This window comes from Oryza brachyantha, chromosome 3 (assembly GCF_000231095.2).
Source record: "Oryza brachyantha chromosome 3, ObraRS2, whole genome shotgun sequence".
Taxonomy (NCBI): Eukaryota; Viridiplantae; Streptophyta; class Magnoliopsida; order Poales; family Poaceae; genus Oryza; species Oryza brachyantha.
In genome coordinates this window covers 29,516,795-29,543,927 of record NC_023165.2, presented here as the reverse complement: position 1 = coordinate 29,543,927, position 27,133 = coordinate 29,516,795, and the positions used below count along the sequence as shown (strand labels likewise).

At 43.4% G+C, this 27,133-nt stretch overlaps 7 protein-coding genes across 8 annotated transcripts; 4 read left to right on the top strand and 3 right to left on the bottom strand.

Moving 5' to 3' along the window:
* Positions 1-376: 376 nt before the first annotated feature.
* On the top strand, positions 377-1,777 carry LOC102720864 (probable xyloglucan endotransglucosylase/hydrolase protein 30). Its single transcript, XM_006650859.3, has 2 exons — positions 377-923; positions 1,007-1,777. The coding sequence occupies exons 1-2, from the start codon at positions 609-611 to the stop codon at positions 1,775-1,777; spliced, it is 1,086 nt and encodes a 361-aa protein (XP_006650922.2). The 5' UTR covers positions 377-608.
* A 1,998-nt stretch (positions 1,778-3,775) lies between these two features.
* On the bottom strand, positions 3,776-8,292 carry LOC102712246 (heat stress transcription factor A-1). Its single transcript, XM_006651976.3, has 2 exons — positions 7,658-8,292; positions 3,776-5,404 (listed from the first exon to the last, which is right to left on the bottom strand). Exons 1-2 carry the CDS (start codon positions 7,934-7,936, stop codon positions 4,172-4,174), a joined length of 1,512 nt encoding a protein of 503 aa, XP_006652039.2. The 5' UTR covers positions 7,937-8,292; the 3' UTR covers positions 3,776-4,171.
* Positions 8,293-12,753: 4,461 nt separating this feature from the next.
* On the top strand, positions 12,754-13,616 carry LOC121053946 (protein NUCLEAR FUSION DEFECTIVE 2). Its single transcript, XM_040522617.1, has one exon. The coding sequence runs from the start codon at positions 12,844-12,846 to the stop codon at positions 13,390-13,392; it is 549 nt and encodes a 182-aa protein (XP_040378551.1). The 5' UTR covers positions 12,754-12,843; the 3' UTR covers positions 13,393-13,616.
* Positions 13,617-13,797: 181 nt separating this feature from the next.
* Positions 13,798-17,334, bottom strand: LOC102720588 (RNA-binding protein 34). Its single transcript, XM_006650858.3, has 6 exons — positions 16,752-17,334; positions 16,605-16,663; positions 15,381-15,450; positions 15,141-15,263; positions 14,899-15,027; positions 13,798-14,614 (listed from the first exon to the last, which is right to left on the bottom strand). The coding sequence occupies exons 1-6, from the start codon at positions 17,268-17,270 to the stop codon at positions 14,165-14,167; spliced, it is 1,350 nt and encodes a 449-aa protein (XP_006650921.1). The 5' UTR covers positions 17,271-17,334; the 3' UTR covers positions 13,798-14,164.
* A 138-nt stretch (positions 17,335-17,472) lies between these two features.
* On the top strand, positions 17,473-20,318 carry LOC102720312 (exosome complex exonuclease RRP46 homolog). Its single transcript, XM_006650857.3, has 7 exons — positions 17,473-17,791; positions 17,873-17,973; positions 18,323-18,343; positions 18,825-18,897; positions 18,960-19,027; positions 19,494-19,623; positions 19,956-20,318. Exons 1-7 carry the CDS (start codon positions 17,572-17,574, stop codon positions 20,057-20,059), a joined length of 717 nt encoding a protein of 238 aa, XP_006650920.1. The 5' UTR covers positions 17,473-17,571; the 3' UTR covers positions 20,060-20,318.
* Positions 20,319-21,050: 732 nt separating this feature from the next.
* Positions 21,051-24,805, top strand: LOC102711964 (probable ADP-ribosylation factor GTPase-activating protein AGD9). Of its 2 annotated transcripts, XM_006651975.3 has the most exons (7): positions 21,343-21,530; positions 21,607-21,725; positions 22,298-22,748; positions 22,901-23,161; positions 23,585-23,707; positions 23,910-24,014; positions 24,372-24,801. In XM_006651975.3, exons 1-7 carry the CDS (start codon positions 21,462-21,464, stop codon positions 24,474-24,476), a joined length of 1,233 nt encoding a protein of 410 aa, XP_006652038.1. In that variant the 5' UTR covers positions 21,343-21,461; the 3' UTR covers positions 24,477-24,801. The 2 variants fall into 2 exon arrangements, 1 of the variants encoding a protein (XP_006652038.1); XR_001549939.2 differs by having other exon boundaries at positions 21,051-21,530; positions 23,585-24,014; positions 24,372-24,805.
* A 1,385-nt stretch (positions 24,806-26,190) lies between these two features.
* On the bottom strand, positions 26,191-27,083 carry LOC102711690 (putative gamma-glutamylcyclotransferase At3g02910). The gene has a single exon (XM_006651974.3). The coding sequence runs from the start codon at positions 27,027-27,029 to the stop codon at positions 26,475-26,477; it is 555 nt and encodes a 184-aa protein (XP_006652037.2). The 5' UTR covers positions 27,030-27,083; the 3' UTR covers positions 26,191-26,474.
* Between the last annotated feature and the right edge of the window lie 50 nt (positions 27,084-27,133).

Here is a 27,133-nt window from a genome sequence, read left to right as displayed (position 1 = left end):
GTTTTAGTGTTTTTAAGCTAAATATTTTAAAATTATTAATAATAAAAGTTTTAAAAGTTTGATCGTACCTTTTTTTTACCTAAAACGATAAGAATTATGTAACTGGAGAGCATTCATTTTGTCTGAACCAATATATTATGTATAATATATATCGTTCTTGCATGCATCAGCTCACAGATTAACAAAGTAACTAGATTACTAGTTGTTATTAGTATTAATTATTATTCTACTGCTTCCCTCGCACACTCAATGCAAACCTCTAGTGTGCCTATCCATATAGAGTGATATTGTCCTTATTAAGTTGGAGGAATAATATATATAGCGTCGTTTGTTGGATTATATATTCAAGAAATATTACAATATTATGTATAGATAGATAGATAGATATTCGTGTTCCATGCATCACACAGAGACACGTACGTAGGATATATATTCGGATTCCATTTGATGTGTTCGATGAGCTGCTTCTCTTCTGCATCCATCCTTTTCCTCCTCCTCCACTCACCTACTCTTCTTCTTCTTCGATCCTCTTCTTGCCTAACTTTACTCTCCACTCCATTGCTCCACACATTCAGCTCGATCGATCTTCAACTGCGATCCTAATTAGGATGCATCCTCGACGACGACGATCGATGGCGGCAGCGGCGGCGGTGTGGGTGTGGGTGTGCATGAGCATGGTGGCGGTGAGGAGCGCGGCGGATGGGCTGGAGGACGTGCCGACGATCGCCTTCGAGGAGGGGTTCTCGCCGCTTTTCGGGGAGGACAACATGGAGAAGTCGGCGGACGGGCGCACCGTCAGCATCACCCTCAACCGCTACACCGGCTCCGGCTTCATCTCCTCCGACTACTACCACCATGGCTTCTTCAGCGCCTCCATCAAGCTCCCCAAGGACCACACCGCCGGCGTCGTCGTCGCCTTCTACGTACGCATATATACATAGATAGCTAGCTAGCTGGTAGCTGCATGCTGATCAAGTGATGATGGACCAATCAATCGATCTTGCAGCTCTCCAATGGCGACGTGTTCGAGAAGACGCACGACGAGCTGGACTTCGAGTTCTTGGGGAACCGGTACAGGCACGAGTGGAAGATGCAGACGAACGTGTACGGCAACGGCAGCACGGACCGCGGCCGGGAGGAGAGGTACCTGATGCCGTTCGACCCCACCGCCGACGCCCACCGCTTCTCCATCCTCTGGTCCTCCCGCCTCATCGTCTTCTACGTCGACGGCGTCCCCATCCGCGAGGTGCCGCGCTCCCCGGCCATGGGCGCCGACTACCCCTCCAAGCCCATGGCGCTCTACGTCACCATCTGGGACGGCTCCACCTGGGCCACCGACAACGGCAAGTACAAGGTCAACTACAAGCGCGGGCCCTTCACCGCCGTCTTCTCCGACCTCGTCCTCCGCGGCTGCAGGGCCCGCTCCGACATCCGCCTCGCCAGCGTGAGCGCGGACGAGCAGGACAGGTGCGCCGCCGAGGAGGAGGAGGAGCTGATGAGCGCCTCCTACGCCACCATGACGGCGCGGAAGCGACTGGCGATGCGGCGGTTCCGGCAGCGGCAGATGCTGTACACGGTGTGCTACGACACCAACCGGTACCCGGAGCCGTTCCCGGAGTGCGACGTGAACATGGCGGAGCGGCAGATGTACTGGCAGTGGGGCGAGTCCAAGGTTGTCAGGCCGCGCGTCCGCCCCCGCCCCGGCCGCCGCTCCAAGCGCCGCCCTTCCCCATTCCCGCCGCCGCCCGTGCTCGTCTCCTTGCAGCAAGCCGACTAGCTCATCATTCACTCATTCATGCATGCATGAAAAAACTCTAGCTATTCGATTCGAATCGATTCTATTCATTCTTTGATTGCTCGCTCTTGCTTCTTCTTCACGTACATCTCATCTCATAGATTAATTAATTAATATTGTTTGTTGTTAATTACACTCCAATTGCTATGCTTCTTAATTTACGACGGTCAATTAGTGAATTAAGAAATAGCTAGCAAGGCTCAACTAATTGGGATGATTGTTGTTCATGTGGGAGTTGAGGTGAGGTGCAGCCTGCAGGGGGTCGTTGGGGCATCTATCCAATCCAATCCAACTCTCATATCGATCAGATAATGGAGTGAGCGAGCAAGGCAGCAGCAGCAGCAGCAGCAGCAGTTGTTGTGGTTGATGATGATCATGGCATATATAGATAGATTCCATCTATCTATCTGCCCTGTAAAGTAGTACACAATATATGATTATTATGATGATGATGCAATTCATCCATTATTGGCAACCAATGCAAAATAATTAAGGAGCAAGTAATCCCATGCGCTGGCTGTGGCTGGTGCATGCTTTGCTGTATTCCATTTCCTCCTCCTTTCCTTTTTCTTTTCTTTATATTTCTGTTGTTGTTTGGCTCTAGCTAAGCTAAGCCTAATGCGCGTTTCACTTGGTGTTATTATGCGCACCGAAAGCAAAGCTAGCTCATTATTTCATCTTCATGTACACTGATTAAAGACAACGCATACAGACCAGATGCACTAATCCATCCATCCCCATGATCCTTCCTATATGCTATTCCTTCGGTTAAATTCTTCCCAAACACATATGTGCTTTATACTATGATGATTGGCTCTATAATGAAAGTGATGATGGTGATAGCTACCATACATGGGATTTGTAATCTGTGTCCCAGGCATGGCATATTTGACAACACGAGACAGAAATCTGAAACCACTTCCTGTTTAGTTAAAGCCCTGTCTGTCTCTAGCCTGGACCATATGCGTCCTATCCTGAACTACCCTTCCACATATCAATAACCTTCGTTTGTTAAAACTAACATAATGCCACATACAGTTAATTATCTCTCTCTAAATTCTCGCATCCCAAACAGCCTTAATTAAAAAAAACTCATGTTCTAGTAATTGTACCTACCGTCGTTTGTGCGAAGAAATTAAGACCGAAATATGAACTAGTACGCGTTGTCCTGTGAAGAACAGAAGAGAGTCCTTGTATAGGATGTGCACTTGATTCTCCTTTTTTATCTCTGCAGGAAAATGTTGGCCGGAGCGGCACCTAACATCATCCTTTAAGAAAAAAGTTAAACTGGGAGAGACGAGGCGAATTATCAGCAGGGCAGACAAGAAAACAAAGAGCATGTGACGACTGCTTACATTTTCGCGACGAACGTACACCACCTGTGACAACCAACCCAGCATTTCACAAATCATTCAATCAGTTCATGCAGTACCAGACAAACCATCCCACACCTTTACTTACCAATACATTGACTCACGCAAAGCACTTGCTATTAGCAGGTCAAAAAAGAAGGCGATTCCTGATGAATTGTCCATGCTACTTTTCCCAAAGTTTAACCAAAGCACCGGAACAATGACCCTTGGTCATGGAAATGTAGAAATGAGCTCTACATAACTACAAAGACAACGAAAATCGCAGCCACCATGCTACGAGTACCATAAACAGGTGGTTTCCAGAGTAAATACATATTGGCCATGGCCTGAAATCGACCTATACTACCAGGTCAATGCGATGAACAGCATGTGCTACTTAAACATGACATCATCAGTTGAAAAAAATGCATCAATCGTTCAGAAACAAAAAAAGGGAATCAAATGATATCTTATGCAAGTGGGAAATACAGCAGAATAAATGTAAAAGAGTTTTGCAATGACCTGTCTTATTAAGCATATATCATGTAAGTTGCAGAGTTCAGTGAAGTTATGAAAATTGCCCTCACTTTCCCGTTTGGCTACACTGGAATCAATCAATGCCAGAATCTGAAACAGCCAAAGTTACTTATATTTGGAATCAATACAGCGTGGCAGACTGCCAGTCCTACCAGAAGTTAGTTGCAATCAGATAGAGCAGGGTAGAACAAAAAACTATCAGTAGCTACAATACAAGGTAGCTATCATACAGATTTGACAAGTCACCATTGATCCATTCTTACGCCTGCCAAACCTAGATACAAGCAGCTGGTAAACCCCTCAGGCATACCAAGTTCCATAGGTGGAATATTAACATCCTCCCACATATAGGTTGATGTTTCAGTATTCTTTGGGCAAAAGATAGAACGTAACATAGACTTAAGGGTAGGTAATGATGTGCGAGTTTATTACCAAGGTCCCAGGGTACCTTGACAAATGGTGGCTACGTATGTCCTACTGTACCTCATCAGACTATATGGTTTGACGACAGGAGGCCCATTTGTTCTGTAAGGTTAGCCATGTTTTCAGCTTTGGTCCATCCATTCTCCTGTAGTGTTTCCTTCTGGTCTAGTACACCTGAATCGACTTCATCATTATCAACAGATAGAGGACTAGCCACCAGGAACTGTTCCCAGAAAGAATCGATGATAGCAGGAAGTTTCTGGGTGTCATCATTGTAGAAAATCTCATCAGTCTCAATGGGAACACTATCATCACCTTCTTCAGGCAAAGGGAATACACCCTCAGGACCAGGCATTTCAAAGCCCCCTCCAGGCATATTAACATTTTCTCCAGTTACTATATCTTGCAAATCTGGGAATTCCGGAATTTTGATATCACTTGGACCTGGAGCCACAGCCTTTGGAACAGAAGGTACCGCACTCATGTTCGGAAGTTCTTTGGATATGCCACTGTCCAAAACAACCGGGCACTGAATCTGCGGAGTTGAAGATGAACAAATAGCTGAAAGTCCAGAGCTTGTAGCTACATATGGCAAACCTGAGTTAGTTGGGACCTCTGCAAGGGTGACACCAGAATTCCTAGTTGATGAAGAGCTGTCAAAACCTTGACCGGTTGGCATATAATTCTCGAGTAGGAAATTATCTGAATTGCCCATGGATTCAAACCTATGTGAAGGATCTAGCTTTAGGATCTTCCTGAGCATTGCTTTGGCTGCTTCATTGATCATAGGTTGATACTTTACTATTTGCCCATCCAATGAAGCACTTTCAGAGTCAAGGGAGCCATCTTGCTTTGGTAACCTCCTTTTCTTGTTACTAGCAACTATTCTTCTTCTGTTGTTTTCGTTCTGCTGTACAAATTGTGCTAGGAAGCCAGGACTATGCATTGCTTTAGCCAGGAAAGACATCATTTGTTGTTGACGTTGCTCCATACCTTGTAGACGCTTGCCCAAAGTCTGCAGCTGATGATCGGTTGTCTGCTGTTGCTGTCTCAGCCTGACAAGCTCCTGCATTAAAACATTTTTATCCCTTTTAAGCATTTCAATCTCTTCTTCCATCCCAAACTTCCCCACTTCTACACAAGCAGGTACAGGAGCAGTTGGCAACTGGGGCTGCTGCACTTGGCTATTCCCATGAGTTGGTTTCCTTCTGTTAATGGTCTTCAGTAGATGTTTTTGTCCTCTCAGAAAACCCTCGTTTGCAAACTCCCACCTATCTGGATCAACTTTCCTAAATCCCTGCTCATAAGTACACCAATGAGATCATTAGAGAGCTAATGTATAAAGCACAATGTATATGTTTGGGTTAAGTGCTTCTGATTGTTTCAGGATTAGCAGCAACACTAGAGAGCTAATGTACGTAGCCTATCTGCTTGGCTTAAGTGCTCCTGAGCGTTACAGGATTGCAGATTTAGCAGCAGCATTAGAGGCTCGATGTACCTAGCACATTGTATCCATTTGGTTATATACTTCTGAGTGTCACAGAATTAGCAGCATTAAGGAAAGTGGAAGCAAAGAATAAACAGGCTAGCCAACCAATGCAAATTGTCTACGGTTCACTTGGAACCATCTGTAGTTCACAAGGAACCAGCAGGCTGTGCACATTAAGGACAGGAAACTACCACAGGATGCATTAGCAGTATGGATGTAAGAGATATATTTGCAAACGTCATAAAAGCCCCAGCCAACTGAAGAAAAGCAAAATATCAAGTATAAAGTAGCAGATGGCAGACATTAAGTTGCCCTGTTCAATAACCATAAACTGCTAGCTGCATAATTACATATCAATCGTGCACTTGTTAATTCAGCTTTATAAACTTTAATTGGCAAGAAAAAAGTTATCTGTCTTGACTGGTAATAAAGTTAGAAAGATCCCGACTTAACCTCATATAGGCTCACCAATCCAGTAACATGTAATTACATCTGAATCAGCAATCATCAGAATGACATGAAGCTACAAACAATCTCATAAAAACCATCTACCTGTAACAGAAATTCCTTCACAAGAGGTATCACGAATGGTGATTCTGAAGCAGCGGTACTTGGACAATCACTAGTTCAGAAAGTAAAGCTGAAAAAGATAAGTATGCTAAACAACAAATCTAGTGTGTGTTTTTACAGCAATTTTTTTGCTACAATCCACATAGTTATGAAGTGCAAAGAGTTCGCTGGAGCAAAATAATTATTTTAACAGGTTACATCAGTAATCATGCCCTTGGATATGATTAAATGCTTCAGAAACTAACAGCCCATATATCATTTTAATAAAGCATGCAGCTTCATCCTTCACTCCTAGCTATCTGAGGACCTATTCAGATGACAAAACAAGAATATCTATATATGCGTAAAACCATGAGTTTTTAACTAGCATGTGGCACACTGCCACCTGCTTCATGTGAGGATACTATGTTCTCTGTCTACTAAAAACTAACTTCGTTCTGGTTAAAAGAGGACATAAAACAATTAAAAGGTATATGCTGCAATTGTGCATGAGAAAGTCATATACTTCCACACCTCTGCAGAACTAACTGGAATAGATGAGGGCTTCTATTTGGTTCTGACTTCTGAGTATAACATATCTTAACAGTTTATTGTAAATAAATCTGTCGTGTGGTTTGGGGACAAAAGCTTAAAACTCAAACTGAGAAAATATCAACAAAGGTACAATTGCCTGACCAAACAATGATGCATCAATTAATCTAGTATTAGAGACGCATTAAAACTATGCTGGATCTTTTTTTTTTCAAATCCTCTGATCAACCCTTGGCACTGATCAGACGATTAAATCATCAATCAGTCCGATGAATTGACCATACTTGGTCCTATGCTTTTGTAATATTGAATTAATGAAATGATGACAGATTTTATCTATCTTTTAGTATTGTTAGTTTGTTATGTTTCTGCTCTTTTATGTACGTTTACCATGTGCATATAAGATGATCTAGAGATTCAAAAAGGCGCCTTCTTGTAGTATATAGTACAAGTTAAAACAATAATAATTTCCCATCCCTAATTGGAGAATTAATTGGATGATCGAGTTGATTGCACCTCATTGGAGTCAGGGGACCAATCAGGATGGTTAATCGGATGATGAGATAACATTGTGGCGGATTATAGTAGTTATGAATTCCCTAGGCGACTTCCAGATCTAGCGAGTTGTATAGGTAAAGTATAAATCCAGTCGATATGTATTGAACCCCAGACTATGAGTAATGACTAACTGGTATCGAAGTATTGAAGGTAGCAAAGTAAACCAAAGCAGTCTTGTAGAAATTGATGATGAAATCCCCGGTGTTGGATTGTGCGAAGAAGCAAGTGGAAAAGTAAACTAGTGGTATTGTAGAGTACTCCAATTAGGATTAACATGGAAATCCATCCAGGCAGGTCAAACTAAAGTGTTAAACCATTAGTAGCATGGTAGATAGATAGAGCAGGGAGGGAGGGGGATGGAGAAGAATCGGAAGGGGAGAGAGAGAGAGATGGGCGACGCACGTAGGTGTTGAGCTGACGGACGAAGGAGGAGAAGTTGCTGTGCTTGAAGTACTTGGGGAGGAGGTCGCGGGCGAACTCGGGCGTGTTCCAGACAACGAAGCTGTTGTTGCCGGGGCCCCAGGAGACGACGGCGTCGGTGGCCGGGTCGTCCACCATCTCGTACGTCTTCATCAGGAAGGGCGGCGGCGCAGCGCTGACCCCGTTGCTGACCGCCGCAGCCGCAGCCGGAGGCGCGACCGCCATGGTGACCGTCCCCGCCGCCGCGGCCGCGGCCTCCATTAGAGCCGCAGGTAGTCCCGATCCGTACGACGGGGGTGGGTGGGTGGGTCGACAGGGCAGGGCAGGTCAGGGCACCATGCGGGGAGAAGTAGGGTTGGGTTGGGATCGATTGGAGGTGGGGAAATTGGAGTTTGGGATTCGAGGCGGCGCTAGGGCCAGGGCCAGGGCCAGGGCTAGGGCTCGCTCCTCCTCCGTGTCGTGGCGGCGGCGGGCGGGGGTGGTGGTTGCTTTCTCAGCAGCAGGAGGGGATGGGGAGGGAGATGGTAGCAGGCAGCAGGTGAGGCGAGGTGAGGGCGCAGGCAGAGGCAGGAAGGAGGAAAGGGGAACAACCCACCCAACAACAAGAGATAACACACTGCTACAGCCCAGCCGTACTCCTACGGTACCCAACTACTAGTGGAGTAGTAGTATAATACAGCGGCTTTCACCCGGCGTACGACCATGATTGTGTATTCTTTTGCCCGGTTTCTTTTAGTGCGATTGTTACCTTCTTCTTCAAATAAGTCAATTTTTAATATTTATTTTTTACTATAAAGTATGCATTTTTAATCTATTCGGGGATATAGGATTTTTTTTCTTTCTTCTTCTCGTCAGTCATTATTGTATAGAAATATCATATACTCCCTACGTTTTTCTTTGAGTCATTCACTTTTCAATAGTTAACTACTTGGATTATTCAGAAGGTTACATGGTTATCATTATTTTATTATGACTTGTTTTGTCATCAAGTTAATTTAGTCATAACTTATGCTATATTTGTAAAAAAGTAAATAAGAAAAATGATCAAATATCTCTATTCCTTAAAATCAAAGTCGATCGTCCTCCTCTTCATCCATATCTACGCAAAAGTCATCGCTTTAAAAACCAAAAAAATCTAAGTGATTTTAATACATTCATTGCTTTTTCATTGACCATATGTAGTCCATCATAAGTGGTATGGACGGTTTCTTTTCTCTATGAGCATGTATAATTCATTGTCATTTGTTAATTGTATGAACTTGTTGCAATATATAGGCATATTATTAAGTATAGATAAAGGCTAATGGTGTCAATCATTAAGTGAACTTAATCATAGAAAAAAACTAAATGGTTTCTTTAAGAAATTTGTTTTTTATGAACATGTGTAGTCCCCATCATCAATGGTATGGACCATTTTTTTTTCTCTAAGAGTATGCACAATTCATCGTCAATTGTATTTGCAATATACAAGTATATTACTGGTACGAATAAAAGTTAACAGAATACATCTAAGGTAGGACTTGCCTCCAGATATAAGGGATTGACTTATTTTGGGTTAGGGTGAGCAACAACTAGTAGCTTGTTGTAATTTTTTACTGTAAGCATATCTACTGCATCGGTTTGCATATTTGCACCCAGTTAGTCAATCAAAATAGTCTGATTTTAATTGAAAATAAAATGATAACTTGTTGTGAAAGGGCTAAAGAAAATATGAGCTTCTGCAGGGCGGGGAGAGGTTGCATTGCACCAAGGAATGAAAAACGAAAGAGGAACGAGGGAGCCAACCTGACCAGCAAAGCGTATCAGTATGGCCGGGCAGCAGCAGTAGTAGTACGAGTAGTACGCAAGTACTCCGTACGTATTTGTCCTTATTTTTCTTCCTGTAAAAGGGATTTGCCGTATATACCCGCTGCGAGTGATTGTTTGATTTTTTTATAAAAAAATTAAATGATATATTTATAAACAAAAATAATTTATAAATAAAAATTTTATAAATGCATTCTTAGCAAAAGCTAGTGATGAAAAATAACCTCGGTAAAAAAAATCTCAAAATTAACTCTAAATTTAAGATTAAAAATTTTAATTTTAGATATAAGCATAAGCGAACGATGAAGTGCCAGGAAACAGACTCTAGCAACCTTCGATGTGTTCTTTTGTTATATGCAAGAATAATCACTCAAGGAGGTGATTGTTTGGGTTATTCATAGAAAAAACCAAAGAGTGTATTTGAAAATAAAAAATAATTTATAAATAAAACTTATATATACATATTTTTAGTAATCTAAAAGTTGTATATAAAAAAATAAAATATGGTAAAAAAAAACTCTAAAATCAACCCTAAATTTGAGGTTAATTGCTTATATTTTGACTTATAAGTAAAAGTAAAAATGAAAAGATGAGGTATAAATAACCCTATTTTGCACCGAAGAAAAAGTTGATTTTTGGGGCGAAACTTCCAACATCTAGATAGTATAGGAGTAGTCCGTAGTATGCAGCACGTGGGGTGAAACGTCTGATGCGATCGATACATTGCACTGTACTGTACTTGTATGGATATGATGCAGCACTTATTGGAGAGTATAGAGGTAGTAGTAGATGAACCAACATACATACATACATACAGTCCCGAGAAGATGATGATACGTCGTCTTGTAAAGTAGATGATGAGATATGTCAGTGAGCTTCATCTGCCAAAAGCACCACATCCTTGTGAGTTTATACATTTTACATTATTAATTTGTTACTGGTCATCGAGTTGAGTCACGACACAAGAGACCCTAACCCCATCGCCAACTTCTTCGTCTTCCTTGAAGTATAATATACGTCGTTATTTTTTTAATACACTAAATAAATCCTTGAGGTATAATATATACAGAGTAATCATCGTTATAGCTTGTTTACTAGAATCTATGATTCAACACATACACTTGTTGATCAATTACAACCGTAAAACGTCATATCCTTATCATCTTTGTGTCCAATGTCACGCTCCAGAAACAGATTACCTATGACTTTGGCTCCCTATACCTCCTATGTTGCCCCATGACGCCCACCTCCTACTCCCGCAAGAATGGTTGCAACCTCACGATCCTTGAACTCCCTGCCTCGTAGCCCTTCGCCATGCTCTGTGCCCTCACCGCCAACCATGACACATTCGTTATTTCATACCATGCCTATGATACGACTAAGGAGCCACATGCGCCACCACGGTAGCTCACGGCGGCATCCCCTTAATCATGCCGTCACCGCATGGACCAAGGAAATAGAGACACCCGTTGTCTACGACATCCTCTAGGTTCTCATTGATGTCGTCTAGGGACGGGACCAGCTAGGAACCACGCCTAGTACTCAAATCTATTATTTTATCCAAACTCTTTACAATTCATTTCTTTTCTAAAATCTATATGAAATTTTATGTGGGGTTTGGATCCCAGGCCTAGGGCTTGAGCTCTAGCTATCCTAGGCCTGGTTCTGCCCTTAGTGTCATCTTTCTCGACGCCAACAACACACATGCTGACGAGGAGGTCTTCTAGAAGTTGCACATTATCACAATAGTTTGAGTTCACACATCCAAGTGAGAGAATCCAAAATCATACTTGTGTATTAAACCAGGACATTCTACTTATTAGTTACCAAGTAGAATATGAACAAGCATTAGTTGATGTTAACTTTTCTATTAGGTTACACATGTGGGTATTGTCCATTCAATTTTTCAATACACAAATGTGCATCTATCTGTATATTCGGGTTAATAGCTAGAAGCAAATGAGATGGATTATGAGACAAGACTTATCAACTCCTAACTCTTCAACAACTCTTTAGCAGCTCAAAAATAGCCATCGAAACTACATCTTCTATTCCGAATTTGCATATTGTAAAACATACTACCTCTGTCCCAAAATAAATCAACCTTTCAGTTTTAAGATACAATGTTTGACTCTTCTTCTTATTTAAAAAAAGTTTACGATTAATAATTTTATTTTTATTAGATGATAAAACATGAATAGTATTTCATGTGTGACTATTTTTTAAAAAATTGTTGAATTTTTTTCAAATAAGACGGATGGTCAAACGCTCGACACAAAAATCGAAAAGTTAGTTTTTCAAGGACGAAGGGAGTATTCAGCACTCGCTAAAATAGGGGATTGGCATTGTCTCCATAAAATGATGCATATCTTATATATCTAGCATTAAATAATTTGTCGATTCTACTAGAATGATAAGAAAGCTCATATTGAAGCTTCTTCATTTGAAATCTAACTCTATAGCCTTTTCTACCATTTTCGCGCACTCGCATTGGTCTATCTTGCATCACTTCTTTTCTATAAGTTTCCAATTTCACGATGCTCTCAAATATTCATAAATCCATATATCTTCTCACTCATTTAATTGAGGTTGGCAAAAAATGGTTTTACCACGAATACAAGAGTGAGCTTGGTGACCTTTCCATCTCTACTCGACCTCCTGTTAGAACAGACCAGTAGAATTGCCCCGTACTTATATCCCCTTCCCTCCAAATACTTATTAACTAAATCTTAGCACTTAGAGTTCGGAGTCTAGCAGCATATGACTTCATTGAAGACTTTGTGTGTCGCCATAATCATTCTATGTAGCGTTGTCCTCACCTGACGTACTTGTATTCGGTGTTTAGCGATAAATCCTAGATGTCGTGCTGGGGTACATAGAAATTTCAGTTGTTATTTCTTTTGATAGTCATGTTACCGATTTACATGTATTAATACACCGACTTTTCTTTACTTATGTAAATCTCGATGGCACGACCATCCAGAAGCGCATCGAGGAAGTGACAACTGACAAGCCCACTGAGATTGAGGACATCCCTGCACTTTATATGATCTCATGGCCAAAAGACCGAGAGAGTACGTCAATGTAAGTCCCAATATCAGCAAAATAGAACGTAGATACTAAAACATTACATTTAGGCTGTTTTATAATATATATAAAACAATCATTAAGCTCGACGGTAGTTAATTTATTTATTTTACCCTAAATAGATATTATAAAAAAGATAAATAATAGTATAAAAAATCCAAAATCCTTGAGGAAAAGAAAGAGAAGGGCCTTCGTCCATTCTCTTCTTCGTTGTCTTCTTCTTCTTCACTTTACCAATTCGTTGTGATCAGTCACTGCACTAGTAGTAGACGCCCATGGCGATCCCGCCGGCTCAGGCTCACCTCCTCTGCCTCCTCATCCTCGTCGCACTCGCACTTCCCTCCCACCCACACGCCTTGCCGTCCTCATCCCCGTTCGACGCCGCGCTCGCCACGCTCCAGAGCCAGATCGCCTACAACTTCCGCGCCCCGGACCTCCTCCGCCGCGCCATGACGCACGCCTCCTACTCCCGCGAGAACGGCCGGGCCCTCGCCGTCCTCGGCCTCTCCGCCTCCCAGTCCGCCGCCGCGCTCCGCGCCCTCGCCGCCGACCACGACGCCTCCGCCTCCGCCGTCTCCCGCCGCGCCCGCGATGCGTCCGGGGAGGCCGCCTGCGCCGCCGCCGCGGCCCGCATCGGCATCCCCTCGATCGTGCGCGTCGCCTCCGGGACCAAGGCGACGGCGGCACCCGTCGTCTGCGGCGCCCTCCGCGCGCTCTTCGGCGCCGTCGCCGTGGACGCCAACAGCACCCACGCCGCCGAGGAGGTGTTCTGGAAGCTGCACGTCCTCACCACCGCTGAATTAGCCAAAGCCGCAACAATGTGATTCACAAATCACACTCATCGTTAGTAGGAGTACCAAGTATCATCGATCAATCTTACTATTACTAGTGTAGTTAGTACCAGTATCAACTATCGTATCATCGACAAGCCAGGAGGTGTTCTTCTGCCTGCGGCTGTATCAACGTAGTATCAAGTACTAGTATGAACTTAAGTACCAGTTGCTGCTAATTTCCAGTTCGAAGTGCTATGAAATTATGTGTCTTGACATTGCCCATCTAGATATCCAGTCCACGAATGTGCATCTGTTTTGTCTGCAAATTCGATTTACCAACCGGAACCGAATGAGATGGACGATGGAACAAAACTGCATATTTATCAATTGCCGTCATCGCTTTCTGCATGCAGCTCAACCATTGCTTTTCCAAACTTGCAAATCGCAGCACACAGAATGGCGCATGCCTCACATCAAATAATTTGGTGATTACTATAGAAAGCTCATACTCTGGAGCCATGATGCCAGCTGACGAATACAATGAGTGCAAACATTTTGATCAAAAGCAAAATTGAATGATATCAGTGCATGATGTTACAACAGAAAACATCATTAACGTTAGTATACAGGAGTGCAAACTTTAATGTAAGTTCTACCCCAAACTCGTATCAGCCTTGCATTCGCTCTTGTATTTGTTCTTCAAAGCAAAATCAGACATTGCATATGGGGTAGCAATACAGGGAGCTCATTTTATCCAAAAATCTGAGTTTCAACCTCCCAGTCCCACTACAAGGACAGGATGATAATCTGGAATCAGGGATGGTTACTTCTTTGCCTTTTTGCTCCGATGTGTATTTTCAGGAGTTTGAGCATCCAACTTGCGTTTCTTGGCTAGTTGCTTTGCCTTTCTTGCTGCAACAGCAGGGCGCTTGGCTATGCGAGAACTACTATCGTGTCCTGTCTCACTAGTCCTGCCTTGTTGCTTCCCTTGGTTACTTGGACGCTGGCTCACTTTCGCCTTCTTCACGACACCAGATTTGCTTGCTCTAAGGCCTTGGTATGACAAAGCTGACGCCTTCCGTTTGGTCTTGTCACCGCCTTCATGGGATTTGCTGCTTGGTGTCAAAGCTATCTTGTGTTTTGACATACCTTTTGTTTTGCCAGCATCCATGGTCTTCTTTGGTGTCGAATCAGTAGATTTTGCATGGCCAAGCCTCAAAAGGCGATCTCTAATCTTGAGATCCCGTTTTCTTACAACAGTGTTAGCAGCCTCCTGCATGACAGGTATTAAAAATGGTCAACATAAAAAGTGTATAATTAAGTCATCGATTGGCTATCTTGGTTCTGAATATATAATTCAGCATGGAAGTCTTTCCACTACCATTTTCCAATTAGCATTTAATATTATGGCATGACTAGTGCTACCAACTTCAACAAATGATTTCCAAAATCATGTAGTATATGGTAAAACTCACTTCTTAGCATCTTCTGAGTTTTTGACTTATTAAATGGGTCACACTACACCAGAAGAAATAGGACGGTAAAAAGAGTGTATACCCTTGTCTTGAACAAGACATACGCGATACCCTTTCCTAGGCTTGATTCTGGATCTCGAATAACACGTATAGCTTCAACATCAGCTTCTGAACCACTGGAGCCACAGAACTTTTGGTACACCTCTTCATCCTGATGTGCCAGCAAAAAAAAAAAAGTTGACCTCGGTTACTGAAACACATGGTGCTGTAATTTTCTTCAAAAGAACTGCATAGACCATACAATATTGAGCACATAATACACACCTTTATATCAAACGGAAGATTACCAACAAAAACTGTCCTCTTTCTGTCATAAAGAGCCCCTTCTCCTTTAAGTTTTTTGCGAGGTGGACATGCCATATCAACACGGATATGATTGCCATCAAACTAGAAGGAATCAAAATTAAGAAAGGTAAACTATATCAGGCACAACATAGAAGTTTCTGAGTTATATACCAGCTATAAAAACTAATCATGTTTTTAGTTCTAAGAAAGCCAACTCACCAGGCCCATATTATGAGATAAAGCAGCACGCGCACCCTGCTCATCTTTGAACACAATATAGGCATGTACACTGCAAAGGGTGAAAGGTACATAACAAATGAGCCTGAGAAACATTAGGCACACAGTACGTTTGACAATATGCAACTGCTCAGCACAAACAATTACATTTAATATTCGTATAGTTACTGAATTGCTGCATTGAATGGGCTGCATAATGTCCAGGATGTATATGAAATATCAGATCGATGGCAACAAGAACATGAAAAATATGAATTATCCACAGTATCCTCTTCTGAAAAGTGAAAAGAAAGGAATAGTATGAAGTGTTCACTCCTTTCTGGCATCACCACACCATTATACATTAGGGTGTTCACCATTATACTTCAAACGGAAGATAAGGTAGAAACCGATATGGTGTGTGGTGATGTTGGTTGATGAAGGAAAGTATTCCATGCGCACCGAAAGAATTACATAGGCGCATCGGTAAGAACTCTGCAATAATTTAATGAAAGCAATAAAGCATGCCCTATTCAGCAACAACGTTGCAAGAATCTGAGACTCTAAGCTATGCCCAAGTTATTTTTTTATCACGGAATAAAAGCTGTTCCACACTTAAACAGAATTGAGATACAGTAATCAACTATTACTACATCCAACTAGCAATCCAATTATCCAAATAGGACACGAGTTGCTTATATTAATCCAGTTGTTAAAAGAATCTCTCAAAGGTGAAATGTGGTAAAGAAGGGAGTGAAAAACAGGGCATTTGATCATGTACATCAAATACAAATAGCAAACAATTAAATCTGCCTTATACTTATTATAAGCAAAATGGCTTATTAACAATTAAAAAATAATGCGGAGGTAGAACTTTTGTAGACGTGTTATTTGCGATCTAAAAGAAAATGCTGTAAAATAAACTACGATGAGAAAAACAGCAAAATTAAGTTTGGAAATTCAAATCTCCGCTTATGCTTACAAGCTGTTGGCAGCATACAAGCGAATTGTCAAGCTATAGAAAGACAGAAGTGTGGTCAGTGTCTTTTTAATGGGCATGTTAACGCTAATGCCCTTATTGCCATCTCAGCTGTTATCTGTTCAGATGTACTCTATTTGAAATTGCAAGCACAAAGGATAAGGGGAAAATGCATTTGTACATGTCTAGATACACAATAACCATAAACAATAGCAGTTATTAATAGATAGGCAGAGGAATGCACTCACTTGTCGACGGAATCGTTGATTTTCCCCTTTATGACGGCTCCTTTCCTCGGAATCTTGGTCTGCAGCAGCAAAAGCACATTGAGAAAATCAGCACAGATAGGCGTGAAGAAGACGAAGACGAAGCAAGCCAATAGCAATGGTACTCACGTCGGAAAGCGGCACGGAGCGTATCCTGACGGACTCAATCTCGCCGAACGCCGCGAACTCTTTGGTGATTGACTTCCGCTTGGTCCTGAGCGGCAGGTTTCCCACGAAGACCGTCCTGAGCAGCTTGCTCTCGTCGTCGAAAGCCTCCTCTTCCTCCTCCGCCCTCGCCCCCGCCGCCGCCGCTAAATCTTCAGGCACCTTCCTCTTCTCCCCAACGACGGGAGGAGGAGGCGCGGGTTCCTCCCCAGGTGCCCCGAGCCTCCGCCGCTCGTAGCCGGCCTCGACCTCGTCCCGCTTCCGCTTGCGGCGGGCCCCATCCTTGCGCTCCTTCGCGGACGGCCCAGCCTCGGCTTGGGATTCGGGGTCACCAAGCGCCGCCGACACGGCAGCGGTAACGGTGGGCACCGGAGGAGCGGGCTCGTCGTCGGAGGGCTTGCGGCGGAAGGGGTTGTCGGCGGAGAAGAGGGAGCGAATGGCTGCGGCGCCGTCGGACGCGGGCTCCTTGTGCTTCTTCGCCATTCGCGCCGGCGACGCCGAGGCGGTTGCAGCGGCGGCGCGGCGGAGTTGGGGTTGGGGTGGGGAAATTTTTGTTACGCCTACTCGTCCCAGAAATAGAAATAGAAAAAAATAGTGAAAGGGGACAGGCTGGGGCGATCTTGACCGTCGGATCCAGATCGGACGGCCAGGAGTGGTCTGTATCGTTGTCATGAGCTGCCACGGTGGCGTTCCGTTGGGAAGACGGGAAGGGGAGAAGGGTTTATTAGGGTTTTGTGGAGCTCGACGACCGCCGCGCCGCCACCGCCGCGATCGCCAGAGGAGAATGGAGGAGACCCGCGCCGACGGGCGGAACGCAAACCAGCTCCGTCCATTCTCCTGCACGCGCAACCCTCTCGACCGCGCCCATGGCTCCGCGCGCTGGGCACAGGGCGACACCATCGTGCTCGCCGCCGTCTACGGCCCAAAGCCGGGAACCAGGAAGGGGGAGAATCCCGAGAAGGCCTCCATCGAGGTGGTATGGAAGCCCATGACTGGCCAGATTGGTAGCCACCCAGATCTCCACCCCCGCGATCGTTGCTCGCCCAATTGAATCCGCTGAAAATGACATGTTTTTTTTCCTACAGGGAAGCAAGAGAAGGAGTATGAGATGACACTCAAGAGGACTCTGCAGAGCATCTGCTTGCTCACTGTCCATCCAAACACCACCACCTCTGTAATTCTTCAGGTATATATGAATATATGATTGATTGCTCTCTGTCCATTCCATGCTGCTATGGCTTGCAATTGTTCTCCTCTCCTTATGCATTGTTTAGAATCTGTTTAGAATCATTGCTCTTGTGCCCCGCAAGTTGACTGACATAACAAATTTACACTTTGTGCACTCTGTTGACCCTGCTTTTTAGGATGCTGTTGCCTGCAGTGTTACTGTGTTTAGTTTGCTTGCTGATTGAAGCTTGCTATTTTCATATTGACTTAGTGTCAAACTTACTTATTTTGTTTGAGCCTTTAATTTAGTGCATCATGCCACTGTGTGTATCGCTTTGTCTTATTACTAGCCATTCCTCTGTTTGCAGGTTGTAGGCGATGATGGTTCTGTATCCTTTTTCCTTAATGTAGTGGTAATGTTTCTGGCTGCTTCAAGGATTATGATCATTGTACTTGGTATGCTTCGTTCATGGGAAGGACTTCAGAATTTTAGCTAGTAACTGCAGTAAATTAGCATTTCAATTAATTTTCTAATTGCTAATTTCAGCCAGTTGTCCCAGTTAGGAAAGGTGCTTCTTTGTTTTAGGTCTAAATCCTTGCCTCGTGGAATGTTTGTTTTGTCTTTGGCTGATATGAGTTACCCTGGTGAAGAGGAAATGGTCCAGCACTTTATTGATGGAAGTTCCAGGCTTTTGTTGAGTGTTCTTCCAATCAACATACTTTCTACAACATGCTTTCTACAACATGCTTTATATGCATGGCCTATTTCATTAGATATTAAAAATGTAGTGTGTGCTTTGTAAATATTTACATGTCCTGATAGTTTGGTCTTCAAGATTTCAATCAATAAAAACCCTTGACTAAGCCTAGCTTCTTCCATGCGCAATTAATGCTTCCTGCGCAGCCCTTGTATTTGCTGGGATCCCTTTGAAACATCTTGCGGGTAAGTTAGTAATCTCTGCATTCTCATTGGTGAAACGTATCTCACAAGCTTCTGTGATGCAGTTGCAATTGGTTGTGGAGTGTTGGAGGATGGTGAAGTGATTTTGGACACAAGTAAATCAGAAGAACAGGTAGAATTTGCTCATTTATATTAATTCCTCTGCCCTTGGAAAGGAATGGACAATTTTTTATCTCATTTGTACCCTAGAAAACATTTTTGAACTGCTGCCTGATAGTGTGCCCTTTAAACTTCTGAGCGCCAAGAATAGCTTGTTTACTTTTGAAGTACTTAAGTGGCATAAAGTTTGTTTTGAGTTATAGCCTTCTAGGCGAAACTTTAGTGGGTTTCTCTGACTCAAGTCTTCCTAGTGTACATTTGTTATCCCTCTGATGAAGTTGGTAAGATAACATATTTGTTTCCAAAGTTCTTACATCCACTTGGGTGTAGTTGGCAAGTATCATATTCTGAAAGGCTGTGTCAATTGTTTATACTCTTAGCCCTTCAAGATCAAAATAAGTTTATGCTGAGAACATCAATTGTTTTTCACGCTTAAGTCGTTGAGCTGAATTAATGTTACTGTCTGCCCTCACCTGCAGCAATTGAAATCATTTGCTCATTTGGTGTTCCCCAATTCACGCAAGTCTGCTGGTTCAAAAGAAGCAAACCAGAAAGAGGAGGATTCTGAGCGAGGATTGATAACTTCCATCACGCATGGAGTGATGTCCGGTATGGTTATATATATCTTGTGCCTCAGCTCCACGTGTTTTATTCTACTCCCTCCGTTTCGTAATATAAGATGTTTAACCTTTTTGTTTGTAATGTTTGACCATTTGTCTTATTTAAAAAATTACGAAAATATCATTTATTTTACTTTTGACTTACTTTATTATCAAAAGAACTTTAAGCACGACTTATCATTTTTTTTATTTATACTAAATTTTTGAATAAGACGAATAACCAAAAAATCAAATATCTTATGTTATGAAACCGAGGCAGTAGACATTATTGGGGTGCATATATTGTGACCCTGAAGATCTCCCATGTTGCTTTATATCCAGAGGAAGATTATTTCAGCTGCATAGAGAGGGGTCTTGCTGCATCCTCACGGATCTCGGATTTTATGAGGACAACATTGCAGAAGCAGGTACCTGGAGATGTCTGAGAGGCACCATGCAACACAAAGCGCCTCAAATCAAGCAGTTCAGCAGTACAAGGTTGTAGCAGGTCATGTGTTGAAGATGAAACGTGCGTGGTGAGTTTCTCTTTTTAATGTATTGCACTGGCACACAAATGTGCAATCGTGTGGCGCAATCTGGCGGAAACATGATGATATGCAGTGGCTTGTACGCTTATTAGAAGAAAATGGAGAAAACACGTTTTTACAAACGAAAAATAATTTATAGGTAAAATTTTTATATACTGTCCATAGCGACTTGAAAGCGAAAATTATAAAAAAACATGATGAAAAACACAAAATTAAGTTCTAAAATTAAAAATTTGACTTATAAGCCGTAGTAACTCCTAAACGATGGAAGCATATGACCATGTTTAGTTTCCCAAATTTTTTCCAAAAACACAACATATAAATAAAGCATTAAACATAGATGAAGAAAAAAAACTAATTGCACAGTTATGGGAGAAATCATGAGAAATCTTTTGAGCCTAATTCGGACATGATTAGCCATAAGTGCTACAATAAATAACATGTGCTAATGACGGATTAATTAGGCTTAAAAGATTCGTCTTGCAGTTTCTTGACGAAATATGTAATTTGTTTTTTTCATTTATGTCCAAAAACCTCTTCTGACATCTAGTCAAACGTCTAATGTAACATTCGTTTGAAAAATTTTTAGAATCTACACGCACCCTAAGTCTGCTATTCCATGGTAGCATTCACAGTCGGCGTGGAATATACTCTCGAGGAGTAACACTAACTATACCTAACATGGATGAATGAATAATTGAAAGTTTGGTAGCGCGTCGTCGCACGCACCGACCGAGAGAGTCTCTATGACAGGATGATGATTCGGTCGCGCCAGCAACAAGCGAGGCAAAAAGGCAGCTAAAAATAACGTGTGGCTGGAGCGCTGGACAGTGCATCTGCGCTGTTTTACTGCCCCATTTTTTCACTGCGTGTGGTCAAATAAAGTAAAGAGAAAACGGGAAGAAGAAAGAAAGAAACGAGTCGCTCTCGCTCGCCACGGCTAACCAGGAGTATTCACCCTCTTCCTAAAGGCAAAAGAAAGATGCAAGGAAGGAAGCTTCCGTCAGATCCAATCGCCTGTCGGCGCAGCGGAGCGCTGCAAATTTGCAAACTTGCTGCATTTGCAATCGCAGAGGAGGAGGCAAAGGAAAAGGAGGAGGGCTGTTTCTGTTTGTTTGGTCGTCGGCTCGGCTCGGCTCGGCTCCTCCGCCTAATCGTAATTGGTTTGTTGGGCTTGGTCGCGGTCGTATATAGCCCGGCGTCCGTCTACTCAAAGGCGACTCCTTTCCTTACCAAACTGCGATTTTTCTGCAACCTCCTCCTCCTCCCATCGCCCGCCGCCCAGATCTCTGCTGCAGTCATGGCGTTCGACGCCTTCACCGACAAGAACGCCCTCTTCCGCCGCCTCAAGGCCAAGCCCGAGAACAAGGTTCGTCCTCCTCCTGCTTCTGCTTCTTCTTTCTTGTTCTACTCGGAGGCCTCAGATCTCATGTATGGCTTGGCAGATGTGCTTCGACTGCAGCGCCAAGAACCCCACCTGGGCCTCCGTCACCTACGGCATCTTCCTCTGCCTCGACTGCTCCGCCGTCCACCGCAGCCTCGGCGTCCACATCACCTTCGTCAGGTACGTACCCTACCCTTACCCTGCTCTTTTGATTTCTGCGCCTGTTTGCTGATCCACGCCCCTCGCTCACGGAGATCTGCGCTCCGCTTCCTCCTCGTCGATCTCCAGCGACTCTCTGCACGACTCGTAGGAACTGGGGCAGACCACCTCAGCGACCTAGGATTAGGAACCCCCCAAAAAAACTTTTGTTCTCTTACCCGAATAGAGGACATACAGCGCATAGGTGCCTGTGGGTTGGTGGATCTGGCCGAGCCTTTCCAAAAAGAACAGTCCTATTTTTGGTACACCCATCTGTAATGCAGCCGGAGATCTAGGTTCTTGGGCTAACAAGGCCAATACCTGCTTTACAGCTTGACTCATAGCAGCATTTGCATTCAAAAGTTACACATTGGTCTAACAGATTCAGATGCGCGTTTGGAGTAGAATCACCTAGTATTTCATAATATTTTTTTCATTGATCATGGCGACCTTCACTGCCGCTATGTCTATGGCTCTATATACTTTTTGCATTGATCATGGCGAATTTCATAATAACATGCTTCTGATGCATTATGTGTTTGTATCTTCTATAGGTCAACAAACCTAGATTCATGGACTCCAGATCAACTGAAGATGATGGCTTTTGGAGGCAACAATCGTGCACATGCTTTCTTTAAACAGCACGGTTGGACAGATGGTGGCAAGGTCGAGGCAAAGTACACATCAAGGGCTGCTGAATTGTACAGGCAGATACTGCAAAAGGAAGTTGCCAAGAGTTCTGCTGATAATGTCTTGCCATCATCGCCGGTTGCAGCATCTCAACCACAAAATCCATCCGATGACTTTCCTGAATTCAAGTTACCAGATGCACCGGCAGAGAATACCAATGGGAAGCAAGAACCAGATGTCGCCACAAAAGCACCTACCCAGACACCAAAAGCCCCTACGCATCCCACCTTCGCCACTTCTGTAAAGAAACCCATTGGTGCGAAGAAGGTTGGAGGCAAGACTGGAGGGCTTGGTGTTAAAAAACTCACTACAAAGGTAATACTTCAGATCATAGGAGCTATGCTTGAACTTTTACATGGCTTTAAGCTTTTCAGACTAATGCATGTACTCTAAAAATATTATATACCTTCTCTCTTCTATATGATGTGAGCGTTAAGGACTGTTGCCATTTTTCATTTGTGCTGCAGCCAAGTGAAAGCCTGTATGATCAGAAACCTGAAGAGCCAAAACCTGCTGTCCCAGCAATGACTACATCTGCCACGAAAAGCGGCCCATCGTTGCATTCACGTTTTGAATATGTGGAGAATGAGCCAGCAGTTGATTCAAGAAATGGAGGAACTCAATTGTCTGGTCACGTGGCACCACCGAAATCATCAAACTTCTTTCAAGAGTACGGAATGGATAATGGGTTCCAAAAGAAAACTAGCACAGCTGCCTCAAAGACCCAGGTAAATACTGGGTCGATGTTTGTGCTATGCCAAATTGCCAATACGAGAATAATAAATAGATTGATTTTTCTGATCAATAGATAGGTTTGCTTCCATATGTAATATACTAGATTTTGTCATGCGTCCACTAGCTTGACTTGTTTTGAGTTTCACATTGTCATCCTCCCTTTATTTGCTTTACATGTTTGCATATGGCTGTTTAATGGTTTTTGAATATCTTCAAATTCATAGAATAATACCTTGTTAACTTTGATAAGCTTAGGTCTCTCAATCCAAAGCCTTGCTATTACTAGCAGGTTCTTGTTATATCAAATAGTTTTTTTTAAAAAAAAATTGTAGTGAAATACGTTTACCTCTGGTAAATTCTTGCTATATTAGTTTTGTTACTTTTGTTTACTGACTTTGGGTGTGAATAACTTTCAGATTCAGGAGACTGATGAAGCAAGGAAAAAATTCTCCAACGCAAAGGCAATTTCATCATCTCAGTTTTTTGGTAATCAAAGCAGAGAAGAGAAAGAAGCTCAAATGTCACTTCAAAAGTTTGCGGTGCGTGTTGGTTTAGCATCACTTAGTCTGAGGACCATTACATCTCCTCTTTGAACTTTTTGAAGTGAATTCATAATTTCATTGCATTGCAAACCTGAAATTTCCTGTCTACAGCTTATGTGTTTTTGTGCTTAAACTTCATTTGAATATTCTGGAAAAGCTTGCCTTTTTAACTTGCATTTCGCCTGTTGTTTCAATTCAGGGTTCTTCATCCATCTCAAGCGCTGATCTCTTTGGCCGCCGTGACATGGATGATTCGAATCTGGACTTAAGCGCTGCGGATCTCATCAATAGAATATCGTTCCAGGTAGTCATTCTGTAAATCATTGCTGCATTTCCTCACCCTTGCATATGTAACCCTCAAGCAACTGAGCATGTAAATCTTACTCTTTGAGGGGAGCTAATTCTGAGAAGCAACTAGCGAGAATTAGAAAAGCTGGGTTCCCAGCTTCTAGCTTCCAGTTTATTTTCTGGATTCTATAACCACAGATTCTCAGAATCTGATGCCATTTGGGAGAGCTTCTGACTGTTAGAATAGATTATGTGAGAACCTGGAGCTGCTAGAAGCTCTCCCAAACAAGGCCTAAGTCACTAATGAATTAGACAGCACAAAGATTGATCCTTGAAACGCACAAACATCTTACATGCTACCATTGTTGTGCAGGCTACTCAAGATCTGTCGTCCCTCAAGAACATGGCTGGAGAAACTGGAAAGAAGCTGACCTCTATTGCCTCCAATTTCATCAGTGACCTCGACAGAATCCTTTGAGCGGTTGATGGACTGAGATCGTTAGCATTTTTTGTTTTGGCAAACCTGCACAGAATACCGCTTCAAGTTTAAAATTTGGTGCACCTCCGACCATTTCAAAGCATTTGTTGCACAGCTATGTAGAGGATAGTAGATGATTGGCAATTATGCATCTGTAATCTTTTTTCCTTTTTATTATTGTTGAAACCCTGTCCACATGAAGATATTTTTATTCATTTCTTGACAAGATTGAAACATACGATGGTATTCATTCCAGCTAGTCGTATCTGGAAAGAAGAATTGCTTTGATGTGCCTGTGCTAAATGGAAAGAGTCAGGCTATTTCTCACTGTTGCTGTGCCACTGTCAGTCAAAGTTCATCCTCCTATGTTTTGCTGAAGTGCTTTGTCCACTGCCTTGTCAGTAATGTTATAAGGGTATTCCCAACCCATAATACTAGTTAGGTATGGTTTCTGAAACTAGTACTAGACATTACTCTTTCAATGCAAATATCATCATTCTACACTTAAATTTAATGCTATTTATCTTACATGATATTTTGGATGTTGTGTAAAAACCATGTCTCATGCAAGATATGGTATCATTCTCTTTTCTTATTTATTCACCTGTCACATTATTTTTTATTCTAGGTGACAACTTATTTAATGCTATGGACATCATCCTAATCATTGGGTTGGGAATGCTCTAATACACAATCTTGCAGGTGGAAAAAATGGTACTTTGTAAAGGCAAGATTCAGTTAATGGCTCCGCTCGAACCGACATGTTGCAAAATTCAATTAGCCGCACGGAAAACGATAAACGTAATTAGTATATGATTAATTAAGTATTATTCATTAAAAATTTTAAAAATAAATTTATTTAATCTTCTAAAATAATTTCTATATAGAAAATTTTTTCACGAAATACCCTATTTATTAGTTTGAAAAGCGTGCTAACGGAAACCCAGGGGTACTTTAACCGGACAGGCCGGTTCAAATGCACCCAATGGTGTATGAAAGCTGACCAAATGCTGGCGGCTTACTCTTGCAAACTGTCGACTGGCGATGACATCATAGTATATTGCAAGTTCGCAATTGCTTGTTTTGTTGTGAGCCACCAATGATGAACACAATACAAGTGAAGCGTATCGTTGCAGCAGAGCCGTTCAGAGTGACTTGGATTCCAGGCGGCACCACGCAAGACTCGTATATTGTCCCTCTTTTCTTCTCCTTTTGTTTCAGTCAAAAATGCTGGATGGCCCCTCCCGTTTGTGCAAGTGGTTTGACAGCGACAGATTCTTTGCTGTAATCGCATTAGAAGAATCTTGCAGAAAGCAAATTCTCTTTGTTCTTGTTGTTTGTGGCTTGTTATTGTAAGCGGGTGACGGGAGCACCTAGGCTTGTTCTTTTTGCCAATTTGCAATCCACTCAAGGCTTGTCTTACTATCAGATTCATTCGTTCAGTAGTCAGCTAGATCTCGTGAATTGTCTGAACCAATTCAACACAGTTGTAATTAACTATAACGACCGGAAAATTCAGAGCAGACATGTTGAACACATCAATTATTGGAACCTACTGTTGTCTTCTTTGGGTTGAAGAGTTTTACATCATGCAAAAAAAAATTGAGCTAATCTGACAGGCTTGGTAAGATTAGAGAAGAGGTGGCATTCCACTGTAAAGTTGGAGTCTTGATCGAGATAACTGACGAACAAACAAGAAAGTTTCACGGCCGAAGATCACAGTCTGACAGGAAATATTTTTATTTCAGGAAGATGACTGACTCGATTTTTACCCAACCCACGCAGATAAGACAGCCGAACAGACGCTCTCGAGATTACACGATCAGCGATAGCCTGATCTGATAAGGCACATGATCACTCACAAATCCACAAAGAGGAAGAGATAAGCTGAAGCTGCTGCTGCAACATGCATCATGCTTGCTTGTCACATGGCCCACGCAAGCAAATGCTACCACCAATCGTTTTGCTAAGAGACGAGGAGTAAAAAAAAGATCAATTTTACGACTGCGACGACACGAAGACGCGAATCTGCTCCAGGAAGCTCAGCTGCTGCGGCCGATCCTTGCGCCGGATGTACCCGTCGGCGACGGCCGCCGAGTACTCCGGGTACCCCTTCTCGCCGCTGCGCGCCCACAGGTCGTCGGCGTACCCGCGGTGCGCGTAGTAGGCGACGGCGTCGACCTGCGCGCCCTCGGCGAGGAGGACGGAGATGGGGAGGCGCTCGTAGTGCGCGCGGGAGACGCCCTCCAGCTCGTCGAGCCGCTCCAGCCCCCGCGCCGTGACGGCGTAGAGCTCGCCGGCGACGCGGTGGCCGGCGCCCGGGAGGTTGAGGAGGAAGGGGACGCGGTACGGCCCGCAGACGAGAGGGAGGCGCGCCGCGGTGGCGGCGGCGCCCACGAAGGAGGCGTCGCCGTCGCGGGCCAGGTCCTGGAGGAGGCCGTGGTTGGAGAATCCCCGCTTGAGCGTCCCGTACGTGAACACCAGCGTCCGCCCCGCCGCCGCCGCGCTCTTCGTCTCCGGCGCCGCCGCCGCCGGCTGCTCCGCCGCGCCCATGCGCGATCGACAAGATTTTGGTTGGTTCGGTTGGTGTGATGGCCTCTCGTTGCTGGGCTCGCGTATTTATCGAGAGAGGTGGGCCCCACCTTCTCACATCTGTC

Coding starts and splice junctions, on each gene's coding strand:
- LOC102720864 (XM_006650859.3), top strand. CDS start 609: ATGCATCCTCGACGACGACGATCGATGGCGGCAGCGGCGGCGGTGTGG. Junction 924..1,006: donor GCGTCGTCGTCGCCTTCTAC/GTACGCATATAT, acceptor TCGATCTTGCAG/CTCTCCAATGGCGACGTGTT.
- LOC102712246 (XM_006651976.3), bottom strand. CDS start 7,936: ATGGAGGCCGCGGCCGCGGCGGCGGGGACGGTCACCATGGCGGTCGCG. Junction 5,405..7,657: donor TCCGTCAGCTCAACACCTAC/GTGCGTCGCCCA, acceptor ACTTATGAGCAG/GGATTTAGGAAAGTTGATCC.
- LOC121053946 (XM_040522617.1), top strand. CDS start 12,844: ATGGCGATCCCGCCGGCTCAGGCTCACCTCCTCTGCCTCCTCATCCTC.
- LOC102720588 (XM_006650858.3), bottom strand. CDS start 17,270: ATGGCGAAGAAGCACAAGGAGCCCGCGTCCGACGGCGCCGCAGCCATT. Junction 16,664..16,751: donor GCTCCGTGCCGCTTTCCGAC/GTGAGTACCATT, acceptor TTGCTGCTGCAG/ACCAAGATTCCGAGGAAAGG. Junction 15,028..15,140: donor ATCTTCCGTTTGATATAAAG/GTGTGTATTATG, acceptor CTGGCACATCAG/GATGAAGAGGTGTACCAAAA.
- LOC102720312 (XM_006650857.3), top strand. CDS start 17,572: ATGGAGGAGACCCGCGCCGACGGGCGGAACGCAAACCAGCTCCGTCCA. Junction 17,792..17,872: donor GCCCATGACTGGCCAGATTG/GTAGCCACCCAG, acceptor TTTTTCCTACAG/GGAAGCAAGAGAAGGAGTAT. Junction 18,344..18,824: donor TTGTAGGCGATGATGGTTCT/GTATCCTTTTTC, acceptor GACTAAGCCTAG/CTTCTTCCATGCGCAATTAA.
- LOC102711964 (XM_006651975.3), top strand. CDS start 21,462: ATGGCGTTCGACGCCTTCACCGACAAGAACGCCCTCTTCCGCCGCCTC. Junction 23,708..23,909: donor TGTCACTTCAAAAGTTTGCG/GTGCGTGTTGGT, acceptor GTTTCAATTCAG/GGTTCTTCATCCATCTCAAG. Junction 24,015..24,371: donor TCAATAGAATATCGTTCCAG/GTAGTCATTCTG, acceptor ATTGTTGTGCAG/GCTACTCAAGATCTGTCGTC.
- LOC102711690 (XM_006651974.3), bottom strand. CDS start 27,029: ATGGGCGCGGCGGAGCAGCCGGCGGCGGCGGCGCCGGAGACGAAGAGC.